Raw genomic sequence first — 15,256 nt, forward strand, 5'->3', positions numbered from 1 at the left:
TGTAGGTTGTGGCAGCAAGGACTGTAATAAATAGCATGCACTGTGTAGCTGGAGTTGATTGGCTGCTTGGGAAGTGGCCCAGTGCTTCTGAAAGAAGTGGCTGGGCAAGATAAGCTGGTGACGCTCCCTCCATCCTCTTTTGGAGCCTGTTAGCTCATGCTCTGGAAGGATTCCCCCAGATAAAGGCACAGTGGTTCCCACCTGATAAGAAGAATTCTGCTTACTGGAAAGACTGCTGCTCCACAATGACTTCTACTAAGACTTTCATAAGAAGACTTGTTTCCAAAGAAATACTGTCACATTCACCGTTCTGGACCATATTCATTTCTGGCCTTTCAACAGCTTTCAAACACAGAAGTCTTCTCATTCGTTCCTGGGCTAGTCCATTTTAAGTTGACATGAGCTGAAGTATCATCACAGCCATGGAAGATGGCAGGATCCCCAAGAACGTGCTCTGTGAGGAGCTGCCTTCAGGCACCAGGCCTCTTGGCAGACCAACTCTGTACTACAAAGGTGTCTGCAAACGTGACATGAAGGCTGGCAAATTTAACCTGGCCATGTGGGAATCCATTGCAGATGACCACAGTGCCTGGAGACAGACAGACAGGTTGTGTACCCACAGCAGAGGAGGAGGAATGACTGCTGGGAGGAACACAGAGAGAAGAAATGCCATGGTGCACCTGTAGCAGCAAAACCTTCATCTGCCCCCCACTCCAACAAAACACCTATATTGGCTTCTACAGCCACAGCAGGTGCTGTAACCTTCCAATAGTTTGACTTCACCCCCAAAGGCGCACTCCTCCATTGTCTCACAAGACAGATGGATGCCAACCAATTATATACATTTTAGGAACTGTGTGTTTATCCAAATGCAGCTAGGCTCCAAAGGATACGATTCTATACTCAATTATTTGGCCATAAATGCAGGACATTAGTAGGACTTACTTCTCAGTTGACTTGTGTATGACTGTGCTGTCAGTTGTTTAAAGAGTCTTAAAGGTAAAGGGACCCCTGACCATTAGGTCCAGTCACTGACGACTCTGGGGTTGCAGCGCTCATCTCACTTTACTGGCTGAGGGAGCTGGTGTACAGCTTCCGGGTCATGTGGCCAGCATGACTAAGCCACTTCGGTAAACCAGAATTAAATTAAATATTCTTAGAGAGTCTTAGAGAGTCCCTAATTATTACAGAAATTGGTACAGGTGTAGGTTCAGTATTTCATCACTGCAAACAGATATCAAGGTTTCTAGACTTTTGGATCCTTGATTCTGATCCGGTGTCCCTGCCTTTTTTTTTTACTTCCTGAATTGGATTTCAGCTGACAACTGCTAGAAAAAAAATCTGATGATCACCCAACAATCAGCAGTAGTGACATTTTGACTTTTTCATTTTTAGATTTTTGGCTTTCTGTTCTGTCTGCCTTAAAAACATTATGGCACTTTTAAACACAATGGCACTTAAAAAAAAAGTATTTCAGTACAAAATTTAAAATAAACATTTCACCAAAATGGTGTGTTGGGGCACATTGACCCTCCCTATATGATGCCTACTAGCGTGGACAGAACCTTGCATGATGCACATACATTGACTTTCCACATTTTGGTGGCCATAGCCATTTTCAATTCCACATGTAGCTTACCACGGAAGAGCAATGACTAGGTAGTATTAAAAGACCCAATCTGGAAGCACCCCTGCTGTTGATAAGAGAGAGTTCCTACTTCAGAAATGGTGAACAGAATTCCTACTCATGGAGCAGCCACTCACTTCTTCACCCGATACCCTTTTCTTAAATTCAAGTATTATGCCATCCTCATAAGAGCTGTTGAAAAATAATATGGGTCACTGCCATAGCATCCTCTGAAACCAGAGGAGGGGAACCTGTGGCCCTCCAGATGTTGTTAGGACTCCAACTCCACCCAGCCCCAATCAGCACGGCCAATGGTCAGGGGTGGTGGGAGTTGTAATCCAGCAACATCTGGAAGGTTCCCCATCCTTGCTCTGAAATATATCTGGCATTAAGTGAGAACTCAGCAATCCATTTCTCTCTCTCTCTCTCTCTCTCTCTCTCTCTCTCTCTCTGTCTCTGTCTCTCTGTGTGTGCGTGTGTGTTTAAGTAATGAAACTGGAAAAAGAATAGCTGTGGAAACATGCCACAGAACTTGCTGAGCGTGAGCATGCTTTATTTAAACCAACAAACACCTTGCTCGTTTTTGAGGATTTATGTCCTCTTAAATAACAAAAGGCATCCTGGTGCATCCTAATAAAGCCAGCATGGTGTCTTGAAGCAGGGGGTATACAGACCGTTACAACTGTAAACTCATAACTAACATTATTGCAAGCAAAGTCAATATTGGGCTTAGTGGTTAGCAATAGTATGCAATGGATGAAGACTCATCAGTAAAGAGTACTAAAATTTCAGTGACAAAGCCATGAAATTCAGTCATCCATTTCCTGAAGACAGACGTGCTTAAAAGACAAATACTTTTAGAACTGGTGTTCTCTATTCAGAATATATTCATGGGGTATATGATACATTAATACACACCATAAATTCTATTCCAAATAATCATTTGATATCACAGCAGGCTTTTGGTTGGGCTCTAAAATAGTTTGCTATAAGACATTAATAAATGATGCAACATAAAAGAGATATAACAGCAAACCGAGCTCTCTAATCCAGATCCCTTTTAGGCAAGAGTGTGAGTTTAAGGTTCTAAATTCTTTGTCTTAGTACCTAATTTAGTTTGAGATTAACTTAAACTCTATTTTTTCATATACATAGCTCTGTGTGCATAGCAGTGATATTATTAATTATCTTTGGGAATGTTTATACGGTTGAGTGCCACAGCAGTAGAAGCCATGGTGCATGAGAGCACATTTCCATTACCCCATGCTATGGTATTCGCACATGTAGTAATAATTACTACATAATTATTTACACAGCTAACAAAATTTGGTTATCATTGGTTTCACCCCAGTGGCTCACAGAAGCATCAAGGGTAGGGTGTGGGTATTGTCATTTGGGAAAACATAAAGTAACTACGTACATTGTACAAGTTCTTATGTAATCAGCAAAAACAAACAGAATATAACTGGTGCTATTTCTTTAGCCTAAGGGACATTTAGTCATGGCTCTGTATGCGCTTGGAGCCTGAACAAACACAACCTTTTCAACAGATGACTTTGGTAATCTTACTGAAGAGCTATTAGTCACTGCAGCAGCTCATTTTGATTTCTGTTTTTCCAGGTCATGAATCTGCAGCAGTGGGACTTCAAAAGGATGTAGCTTCCTGGCAGCTTGGGAAGTTAATTTTTTTGAGTATTGTAGAATGCACTTTGCTAAAATTAAGACAATAATTGCCACAAAAATAAGAGCAAAGTCTCTCCAAAAGAAATCAAGGCATTTGATTGGTTGAGGCTTCCTACATCCTTCCAGTTCATTCCCAGTCAGCTGACTCAAGGCTCTCGATTTGACAGAAGCCGGAGATGCACATTGAAGGTTGGCAAGAGAAGCGATACTGAAGTCTTCCAGCCACTGCTTGAAATATAAAATAGAGCAGTCACAGTGCCATGGGTTGTTGGAGAAATCAACTTCTTTCAGGTAAATTAAGTTGTCCAGTGCACCAAGAGGAACCGTCGTCAAACTGTTGTTTTGCAGATGAAGAATGTTGATGGTATGGCAAGAGTGACATAATTCTGATGACAGGGGAGGCATTTCCTTCAGCCCCATAGAGCTGCAGTTTAATATCCAACCCCTTAGGTCTTCCTGCTGCTCACACAAACAGGGAGGGCAGGGCTTGGGTTGAGCTGTGCTTAATAACAGTAGCATGACCAGTATCCCAGCATTGGAGGAGATCTTTACTTTGTTCATGATCGCAGCTGTGGGACAAGAATATGAACAATACAATTTGTTGCTCTATCTTTTACAGCAAAAAAAAAAATGCAAAACTTTGCCCACTGGATTCTACCAATAGATGTTCTAGAATTTCTTTGAAATATGCTGCACAATTTGCTCCTATACAGTATATGGCATTCAGCATCCTCAAATGATATGGAAAAGTGGCAACAAGAGACGTAGAACAGACTCATGCTGCTTTTGTATAATGTTCAGGGTTACCCTAAATATTCCAGATCTTCATGGACTACAGTTCCCATCATCCCTGACCATTGATTATGCTGGCTGGGGCTGATGGGGGTTGAAGTTCAGCAACATCTGGAGGGCACTAGATTGACTCCCTCTTGTTTAATCCATTATTTTAGAAATTGTGTTGCCCAGAGTACATGGCTAAATATGCGGGGTGGGGGGGTGGGTGGGGAGAATATTTGAATAGCAACTCATCTGGTCAGTGGTTTTGGTTCAGGAACTTGATTTTCCATTGAAATATCAAGGTAACAGAGGATAGAAGATGATCAGTGTCTGGTTTACCAGCCACTGATTCTTGCCTTTCCATATGTTCAGAAGTGCTAGGATGATTTCTTTGCACTGTTCAGATTCCTCATTTTATTTGCATCAGTTGCTGAGCAGTCAAAAGCTTCAGTGTTCTCATTTGTGGCCATTTGCCAAAAAAAAAAAAAAAACTTTAAAAAAGATACTTCATGTTTAGAAGAAGCTGGTTTTATATAGGGTTGAAACTTCAGAACTTCCTACAATATGCATATAATGACTTATTGAACTAGTTTTCTGAACATGCCAAACTATGAAGAAAGACTCACTGCAGGGTATCTTTCTATATCATATTGTCATGTGATGAGGATTTTAGTTTTACTATGCATTAGATGGAGATGTAGGTTCTTTGTATTTATCTACTTCTCTCCAAATTACCCTATTTTCCTTTCTCCTCATCTTTCTCTGTTCTGTCTCTGAGGGCCGACTCACACATGCATGCTCACCATATGACTGCAGCAGCACCATAGCGATTTTCAAGTATGAATGGATGCATCACAGATCAAGTATAGATAGAAATTCCATAGCACCTGATTGATGGTACTTTAAATGCACAGCTTTCCAATGAAGTCAACACGCTGAGCTGAGTGCTGAATTATCAAGTGTTCACAAGAATATGCAAAACCAGCCTGGAGTTCTATGCCATTTCTCTTGTGCCCATCCTTCCTTTTTATTAACAAATAGCACTTTACATTACCTGAACACCCTGATCCATCTTGTTGTGCTAAAAAAAAAAAAGTGTTTGACTAGTTGTGCCAGAATGAAGATTGCCAACCCATTGAAAGCACTGTAGTGCAGATAGATGGTGTTTGCTAATTTTTTATTCTGATATGCATTGGAATTACATCTATGGTTCCTGATCCACTAACATATACGTACGCTTAAGCATGCTTATATGCATGGATGTATCTCATTAGCTGGATGGGGGCATTTGTATATAGTGGTTGTTTCTTATAGATGTCACACAAAATGCAATGAGTCAAATTTTGGCAGAGTAAATGTGGAACTGTGTGTGTGGGTAAGCATCTTTCAACAGAATAGTCACATATATAAATACATTTTTAACCACAATGAGTTGGATCAGGGTAAAAGAGGAAGATCCAACAGAAACATCAGTTTTTGACCATTATGTTTAGGACAGCTTTCCCCAGCCTGATAGAGTATTATTTTCAGCCTTTTAAAAGTTGTTGGGGGAGCGTACATACTGAAGGTGTAATGAAAGTTATCTACTCTGGTACAGAAGGGTCTTTTAAAGTTCATCTCTATCATTGTGAAAAATATAGGTCATGTTTCCTGAGCCAGAAGTTTTATTATTACATATATTAGGCAGAGATTTAAGTTGAAGAAAACAAGTTTACAGCACACACTTCTGAAATGAAATGCTTTAAATGTGCTGAAAGCCACATATTTAAGGAAATAACCGGCTTTTATCTCTAAAAGTGGGCAATTCACTTTTACTCTTTATCTCTAAAAGTGGGCATCACCACATTTACTCCAGAGCTTAATTTTATATTGGTGAGAACAAGAGTTACAAGCTTAGTAAAGCCCAGTAAGGGTCAAACTTGGCAATATGTTAATCATGTCCTTAAGCATATGAATTTTCTTTCAAAAATAGCTAGCACAGGGACCCAGCCCAAATTAATACCCGGGCACAGGCATTAGTGGGCTTTAACCCTCGGCCTCCCATTGTGGCCCCAGTCTGGTCAGAGGGCTATGCCACCTCGTTGAGCTATGTAGCCATAACAGTGAACTAATCTTACACTCCATTCCACTTATGGGCATAGCTGGGGGGGGTCAGGGGGCAGCTGCCCCCCTAGATCAAGTAAAACAATAGAAATACTTAACTAAGTGACCAATCACGTCAGTTCTGCCCACCCTAACAAAAATCCTGGCTACGCCCAATATACCACTGCAGTGGTTTTCTCCTGGAATACTGATAGCTCACAAAAAACAACAGTAATTTGTGTGTGTGAATCTATCCAAGGAGAGAACTTGAAATGAAATCTAGTGGAAAATGAAAAGAGAGTTTCCAACTGCCAAATAGAAGTAGCAACAAATGCTATGCAGCAGAGTATCCTGTGTGATTTAATAAGAAACTTGGGTAATGCCAAGTTTTCTCATAGAACTATAAACTAAAAGATGGTTGAATTGCACACCTTACCTTATTTCTTAAAAAAAGAAAGAAAATAAATGCTGGCGTCTTCCCACTGAAGCTTCTTCCAATCTTGCAGCAATGGCCAAAGTAGAATAATTCCTGAACTCCAGGAAGGAAATGAGTTTATAAAGAACTCACCACATAAGCCAAGCCTTCTTCATTATCTGTTTGAAAGCAGTTGTCTTTACAAATGCACAATGCCAGCCTCCTAAGTGAGTTATTCTTTTGTTTTCGTCTATATTGGGTTCAGCAAGCAAGAAAAAAATAATTCCCAGTACTTGTGGAATATATTTTGTTTGCTCTCTAAAAGACAACAAAAGGTTTTAGTAAGATTCTTTGTTTCTCATCCTTGGCCCTATGTACTTTTTCATCAGCATCAAATTTTCTTTATACTTCTTAAAGTACATTACTCAAGTTAGGCTATATAAGCTTTGGGAGCTAGTGGAATTGTAACCGAAGAGCTAGAATGAGCCCCAAGGCCATCTAGTCTATATCCTTCACTGAGGAAGGATTTATCATATCTTATTCCCCATACAGATTATTGTGCAGATGTAAGCAAAGATGCACTATGCCTTAGCCCTCTTTAAATAAAACAGCAAATCTAATAATATGCTGAGCTGCCCCTTTTGCTTAGCCAGGAGGTGTAAGACCTATGAGTAGCTGAGAGCCATTGACATAGGAATCCATTAATCAGAGCAGCAGCACTTCCAAATGTTCATCTGATTCTGCAGAGTTGATAAAATCTGCTGCATTCACTGCTCCCAATCAGAGTGGATGAAACTAGACTAGGTTGACCAACATAAGTTACTTTCAGGCAGCTTCATAGGATGCCTTGGTTTGTGTTGGAATGGGATGAGATTGTTACATTTCTTGCTGCTGGAGGTCATGGTATCATCCAAACTAGAAGAAGGTACTTGGCCAACTAGAAAGACAAGGACTCAAGTCCTTTCTCCATCCCCTTTGTTAACACAACTGTATTCTTAAACTAGATTAACTAGATTTCTGAGCCAGGTGGAAGATACACCCTGCAAGAAATATGTAGCCCATGTGGCAGTCTCCCATAGAGTTGTCCCTTATGTATTGTCCAAAATGAGAAAACTAATTACAAAAAAAGCAAGAGATTTGCATAAAATTTGAATATGCTAACTAATGTGGAGAAAGGCAAAGGTGCAAATAATTACTATAATTTACATTTTAGCATAGTGGAGAAAACTGACCAGCAAACTGTTCATGGCCAAACTTGGGTCAGACAGCCCTCCCAAAAGAGGACTGTGCTTTGAAAGTCCCTCAAACAGAATATTGTCATCTGTAAAGGAGAATATTTCTTCACTCAGTTGAAGCCAGCTGCAAAGAAGCTTTGTTTGGCTTAAAGACTCTCTTCCCTGTACTTAAAGGTCAGGAAAGAGAAGTGGGCCATTTAGTTGCCCATGAGACCAGATTTGGCTTAAAGGCTGCTAGTTGCCTGGTTTATGGGTTTATCATGAAAAATATTTACAGCTCAGCCTTCATGTGTACGGATACAGAGGGTGTGGGGGGCACACCATAAGCTCAGGTGTTTGACCTTCTGTTATCTGTCTGAAGAAAAAGAGTGGGCACTACAGGTAGGTGTGTGTGTGTGTGTGTGTATTGCACACACACATGCACACACATTTCTTTAGGTATATACGCTGGCTGGCATTTAAGCTCTGCAGTTCCCTTCTTTGCTTTCACAGGGGGTGAAGCAGGGAGCTCTTGAGAAAGCCTTGCCAGCTTCAGACCACCATATGACATCTCTTCATTGCTCTCATCTATAGTCTCAAGAAAACTTCACTGGCTTCAGATATCCCTGAAAGGGGGCGAACCAGAGAGACAAGTGAAAGGGATGGCTACCACCTGAAAGCATCCAGACATCTCGAGTGACTTCTACCTGGCAACTTCTTCTGCTGACTTCAGCCTGCCATCTTCCATGGGTTTCATCTGTTCATGAATATCCACCATTCATACACATACACACATCATTTCTCCTGACTGCAACTGAAACCTCCCATTTTATAGGGGCCATTCATACACACAGGCATACGCCAGCCTACATCCGTGAAAAACACCAGCAAAAAATGTTCGTACATTTTTCACTCTCCACCAGTTCACATTCATGCCCTGGCTTCAACTCACAAATATCCACCAGCTTCTGTTGACTAGCTTCCAAAGGTGAAATCCAAGCAGCTTATACCCATGAACACCAGCCAGCTCCAGCCACTGGCTTCTGAATATGATCTTTATCAGTTTCCTCCCACCAACACCTGCCAGCTTCCGTTAAGTCCATCACTAGACATCAGCCATTTTCCAGCTGTGGATATTGGCTGTCTTCAAGCTGCAGTCCTGCTCAGCAAGTGACCTTGCCTTATTAACACTCCATAGCATCTCACAACCAGATGATCGCATCCGTCCATCTGCCAATTCTCCTCCTACAAGTGGGAGAAAACAAGGCAACACTGAATGTCACAGCTGTTGCACACTGTGTTCTGTTGGAGAAGAGGAAAAGACCCACCTTTATGTCCACTCAGCTGCCATGTACGTTCGTGATGTCACAGGTAGGCTGCATAATCATAATCTTGGGACTCACAACTGTGGGTGTACCACAGCAGTGATTTATTTGTGTGCTTGTTTAGCATTAAAAATAATAACACCCACCCACCTCTGCCTAGACTAGAGTTTTATGCAATAATTTGAAGTCAGCTCCCAACAGGCTGAAATTTGCAAGCTCCTCACACAATCAGCTTGTTAACTTTTTTAAATAGGGGCTCTCACCCACCTGGAAATTCAAACCCTCCCTCTGCCACCTGGGGCCAGCCAGGCAAATTTGGAGACTTCAGGTCAGGCCTGGGGGGGTCTGCCAACCCTAATTTTGCATGTCTTCAACCTGAGCACCCTGCCTCTTGCATGATGATAAACTGTTGTTTTGTAAGAAAAATGAGGAGGCAAGACAAGCTCTTGACTTTTAAAATTCTGCCATACTCCACAACCTGTCTGAGATTTTGTTTAATTATTATTTACTTTCTAAAACTGGCCTGAAGGGACTCCAACTCTTATTACCCAGCACCTAAGATTAGTTGGTAATCTTCCCTTAAAATATGATTTATGGCACACATTTGTTTCCTAACATTTAAGAGCATCCTGAAACAGAGCTACAAGCAGAAGAATAAAAAAAAGGCATCGAATCTCTTTAGAATAATAATCATGGGAGAAAATGAGGCAAAAAACAACAACAACCCATTAAAATGAGTAGGCTGCCTCATTGTCAACTACAAAGCAACAAACTGTTTCTGAAGAGACTGTTAAATGGAGTGGTTGAGCAGGGAAGATCCATTCAATGTAGCTTAAAAGTCCTGCTACTGTGCTCGCTTCGGCAGCACATACTAAAATTGGAACAATGCAGAGAAGATGAGCATAGCCCCTGTGCAAGGATGACACGCAAATTTGTAAAGTGTTCCATATTTTAAAAACCTGCTACTGGTTCTTAGCAGCTTCTGTTTGCATCATCAGAACTTGGTGAGCAGAACAGATATGGTACAGGTGTTAGAGGTCACTTCAGCAGCTTCCATCCATGTCTCTTGGTCCTATGTATAATGTGAAGCAACACTCCGGGCCTCCTCAAAGCTAAAGTCTGCTATATATAGAAACAAACCTCTTGCTAAGCACCACACACCCCTTTTCATTTATCCAAAAGGGTGGTTGTTGCTACTTGATATACATTTGAAAACCATTTGACTAGGTTATCCACGCCTTTTCCTCCCTGGCACATGCTCCAGGTGAATGAAGAAGGAAGAGGTGGTTGTGATCTTGGTATGCACCCACCCACAACATTATTGGGCAGGTGTGAATATATCCCTCTCTCTTCCCAGGACTGCCTACACCTGTTTTCAGGTGGACATGCAGATGGTAATGCAGAAGGAATCTCCAATGAGCTTCTATTTTAAGAATGAAACAAGTTGCTCAGGAAGTGCTTTTCAGGAACAAAGATGCAATAGAGCTAGATTGTGCATAGATTATGTAGACAAAATAAGTACTCAGTCTCCACTGATTCAAGAAGAAAGTGTCCTGTGTGCGTAGACTAAGTGTATGTAATGTCAAATAAAGCCTGAAGATTGTGACCTTTTTGTAGGACACCTGGGGTTTTCCCCTCAGGCCATGGGAGAGCTAGGATGTAGCAGACATTAGCAAATTTTCCACCCTCTTGTGTCCTCAAAGCTTCCTTCCAAGAGAGTGTTTTCTTTTGGGGATTTATTATTCCATCAGCAGTGTGAGCACAGCTTGTATTTACTTGCAGGGAGATTCATGCATACAAATGGCAGTGTGTTTGAGCTCTTGCTGTTCTTCAGGAGTCGGGGTTCAGGACACCTGGATTAAACCTAAGTGCCTAGATGAAGTCCATAACTGGTCTGTTCAGGTCAACCTGTGCAAAGTATACTTACAGAGAACAAACTACTGACCTCTCATTAAGGAAATAATGCACTGTGGTCTCATTCATTGCTGTGAGTGATTTATGCTGTTAAGGCAAATACCTTTTCATTCCTGGACTTTTACAATTCTCAGTCTTTTTACCTGTTTCTTCACTTCAGTTGCCTGGTGATTTTATTATTCTAATTAAACACCAAGCAGCTAGGACTATTGCCTCAGATAATCTGCCTCTGTTGAAACACACCCTTCTGTAATTGGATTACTGTAGAATAACATACTGGGGACGTAGATAATAAAGACACAGGAGATGCATTATTTGGAACGCCCCTGGATGCTTCTTTTAACTAATTAGCAGCCACATCATGGGGCCTGCTTGGGGAAGTGGGGCCAGGGGAGGAGTGTTTAACCCTTTTTCTTAGCTTAGCCCTTGAAATAGATGGATGCATTTCATAAACTCTTTTAGCTTTCAAACCATTGGGGGGGGGGATTAAAGCCTAGTTAAGCTTAAAATGAAAGACTAACACTAAATTCACTGTGGGTCCATCAGCAGTTTTAATTTAAATGTTCTGTGCATAGATGGCGTCATGAAGGTCAGTGGGGCCAAGCATATTGGTATGTTGGGTTTGAAATGCTGTCGCTCAATAGACATCTTAAGTTTCTGTTTTATTTTAAAATGCAGATTCCCTTCCCTAATGCTGTTATTTGATCAGCTTATAAATTGAACCTGAACCCTTGCATTAAAGGAATTTCAGTGAGATTTAAGAAAGAAAGAAAAACCTTAGGGTGTTCAACTTTCTCCCAGCAGGGGTCGCTGAAGTAGTTTTGTTCATAGTGGCACATACGTGGAGAGAATGTGTGCAATGAAATGGCTTAGGTCTGCTTCAGTTTGTAACATGAGAAGCAAATTTTGCATAGGAAGAAGGGTGTCAGTTGTTTGTCATGTGTAATGTCACATGTAAGCGTGTCAGAATGTCACATGTAGGGATGCTGTGGGCAGTTGTAGTGTTTCAGTGCTTCTATATTCTGTGAAGTAGATGTGTACAGAATTTTCATATGCAACAGTCTATAGAGGGTTTGCACACTTTAGCCTATCTTTGAGTTTTCTCTGAGTAGGAAATTCCTTATTTTTTATATTAAAACAAAGAAACAAAAATTAGAGGGAGAGAAAAAAATCATGCTGAGTTTAGCTTCATGTTGTTCTTCATGAGCAAACTCCAGCTCACATAGATCTTATTTGTCATCCAGTTATAATGTCATTGATCTGTTAAGGAAGAAACATTTAGATATATGTGTACATTGTAAGATATACGTGTACATTGTTAGTACAGATACAGTATACCTTTCCAGGAATTAGACCTACTGTAACCATATATATATATATATATATATATATATATATGTATGTATGTGTGTGTGGTCAGACATTGTGCTTGCATAAGACTTTTCTTTCAAAAGACCACAACTGTTGTTGCTTAGTGGCATTTCAACAGTTGGACACATTACACTATTGTGGGACTTTCCACTTCCTTTATATCCTGTTGAGGGTAGAAGAGGGATTGCCTCTAAAGCAGGAGTGGCTAACTTAGGGACCTCCAGAGGCTACTGGACTACAGTTCCCATCAGCACCAGGCAGCATGCCCAAAGGTTGAAGATGAAAGCAGTAGCTGTGCAAAAAGGCCTACAGGTAAGATAGTGTGAATTCTCTCTTCCTTTGAGCTTATTGTTCCCTGGAAGACATAGTGCTTCCACTCAAATTTTGGACTGCTCCTCTCAGCCAATGTCAGATGCTGTTTTGCTTTTTCTGCTTGTTCGTGGTCTGAGACTCCGTGCAAACTTTCCCCTTTCGAGCTGTTCCATGTTTCAGAGTTTGCCCTTGAAGAACGGTCAAGCAGCTGGTCTCTAGATCTGACCCCCCCAAGCATGCCTTTTTTTTTAAAAGGCTAATAGCACTAATCTTCCTTCATCCTTGTGCCTCTTTTAGAATTAATCAGATTCAGCTTTCACAGCTCTTGGATAGCAGTCGATAATCTTGAGAGAAGAAGTCAATAATTTTAATGCTCCCGCCACGTGCTTCAGTAGCTGAGAGTGTTGTCAGTCAGGGCCCTGCTGAGAAGCATTGACGGATTGTGTTGAAAAGGAACTGCCAATTCCATTTTGCTTCTTGCCGACAACAGGTCCTGATAATGATCCTCCCAGGTTTAGTGCTGGGGTTTACATCACCAGTGCTGGCTGTACACTGGCTTACAGAGCAGGCTATGGGAACATAGGAAGCTGCCTTATACCAAGTCACACCAATAATCAATTTAGCTCTGTTTTGTCTGCACCAGCTAGCAGCGGATGTCCAGAGCTTCAGGCAGGGGACATTTCCAGCCCTAGTTGAAGATGCCAGGGGTTGAACTTGAGACCTTCTGCATGCAATGCAGATGCTGTACCACTGAGCTGTGGTCTTTCCCTTGCATTAGACACGGTACACACACGTTCTGAGTGATGTACAAGCATTTTGGAGCTATGGGGTGTGGAGTACAGTGCTGATCAGAGCTGGCCCACCCATGGCACAGGCTGAAAAGCACCGCCTCAAGTGTCAGAAGTGCAAGAGGCATTTTCCCTAATAACAGTTTTGTCTAATACCCACATTTTTGCTAAGCATTTTTTGTATGCCATTTTAATCACTATATGCCTGTTTCTGCACACTTCACCCATGCACGTGCATTTTTGTACTGAATACTTGGCCGGAGAACTGCATTACAAATTTCAGAGAAGTGCAAATTTCAAATGATGTTGTGTTTCGTTTCATGTGCTGTTTCGGAAAGGCTACCGTAATTGGGAAAGTTCACCTTGAGATGCAAAATGGATCTATTTTCTCCTCCATCCTTAATGCAGGATGGTGTCCCTGTCTGTATTCCTTTGCCTTCTTCCAGATAAGCGAATGACTACTATTAACTCCTGCAAGGAAAGGGGGAAATGACCATCTTGAGAACTGTGAGAGGAGGTCCTGGGAGGAGGAATGTGTCTCTGCATCCTCCAGAATCCTTGCCATTTATATGCCCACTCTACACCCACCCACACACCATAATGATAGGCATTTCAATAATCAAACATCAAGATAGATCTTTTCCCCAGGAATCAGATAATTGAATTAAAGCTTGTTCAAATTGAAATGTTAATCCAGAGAATGGTTATGATTGGGAGGTGGGGGTGGGAAGGAGAGAATCCCCTTTTAATCAAACGGCATTATTAAGAAAGTAAGCATCATGCTCCACACACCAACACTTGGCTAGTCTTAGATTAGTTGGCTTGATTGAAAATGTAAGCCTGTCCTCAAGCCAGTCAGTATATCTGAGAGTGGAGAAGAGCAAGGGGTGCCAAAGATGTGTAATTGACTTTTCCCACCCACTGCATAATAACACTGACAGGATCATAAAAGATGCAATAAGATTAAAGAGCACTTGGAACAGTTTGTTTTTGTTTTTCATTAAAAGAACTTGGCACAAAACAGAGGCTTTGCCCCCAGCACTGCGCAAGTGCTGACATTTTCTGCCTGATGAGCAATAAGTGCAAGGGCTGTGTGTTGCGCTTTACCATCACGCTGACAGTTTGTTTTCCTCAGCAGCAATTAGGAATGAATTTGTGGCTGATGCAAAAGAGGGAGAGTGAGAAAAGCCAAGCAGAGTGACCTCCACATCAGACCTCTGCTGCGCGGCTGTGATTAAGTAATTTTTAAAAAACCATCTCCACTTGCCTTCATATACACCGTGTCATACACCCACCCCTTTCTCTTAGAAGAAGCTAATTTGAATATATATATATATATATATATATATATATATATATATATATAAACATTTTGATTTTTATTTCACTAGACTCTTCAAAATTCTTCCTGAATAACTATTACAAGCAGTCATTCTGATAGTGTACAGAAACACTGATGCTTTCAGAGTTTGAATCAGATATATGTGTATATCGTTTACATTCTCAGTGATCATCAGAACTATTACCAGTGATTTTTTTTTTTTTCTAAAAAATTGTTTAGGGGTGCTCTCATTTTCCTACTCATATTGAAATACTGCCCCTCAGTGAGGCCAAACTTAGATTCACAAAATGTTTAGGGGTATGTGTCCCCCCCAGAAAGAAAAGCACAAAAGTGCACAAAACAAAAGTTTTGCAGTTGCACGGTCTATGGGATAGGTCATTTTCCATTCAGGTCCAACATATTTTTA

General features: G+C 41.1%; 1 protein-coding gene and 1 long non-coding RNA gene across 3 annotated transcripts in view; one reads left to right on the forward strand and one right to left on the reverse strand.

The window, feature by feature from the left end:
• Positions 1–9,167, forward strand: part of LOC309335527 — a 37,669-nt gene extending 28,502 nt beyond the window's left edge. Inside the window, exons 3-5 of the long non-coding RNA XR_014153560.1 lie at positions 6–752; positions 3,478–3,601; positions 8,393–9,167. This is a non-coding gene — a long non-coding RNA (uncharacterized lncRNA). The remainder of the gene's footprint in view (positions 1–5; positions 753–3,477; positions 3,602–8,392) is intronic.
• On the reverse strand, positions 2,091–6,763 carry LOC309335523 (platelet glycoprotein IX-like). Of its 2 annotated transcripts, none has more exons than XM_081850595.1 (2): positions 6,738–6,763; positions 2,091–3,879 (listed from the first exon to the last, which is right to left on the reverse strand). In XM_081850595.1, exon 2 carries the CDS (start codon positions 3,869–3,871, stop codon positions 3,224–3,226), a length of 648 nt encoding a protein of 215 aa, XP_081706721.1. In that variant the 5' UTR covers positions 3,872–3,879; positions 6,738–6,763; the 3' UTR covers positions 2,091–3,223. The 2 variants fall into 2 exon arrangements, with proteins under 2 accessions (XP_081706721.1, XP_081706720.1); XM_081850594.1 differs by lacking the exon at positions 6,738–6,763 and adding an exon at positions 6,606–6,727.
• Positions 9,168–15,256: the final 6,089 nt, after the last annotated feature.

This window comes from Podarcis erhardii (assembly GCF_964252035.2).
Source record: "Podarcis erhardii genome assembly, chromosome: 2".
Taxonomy (NCBI): Eukaryota; Metazoa; Chordata; class Lepidosauria; order Squamata; family Lacertidae; genus Podarcis; species Podarcis erhardii.

What these genes read in the sequence shown, in the direction of transcription:
- LOC309335523 (XM_081850595.1), bottom strand. Translation starts at nt 3,871, where the DNA reads ATGAACAAAGTAAAGATCTCCTCCAATGCTGGGATACTGGTCATGCTA.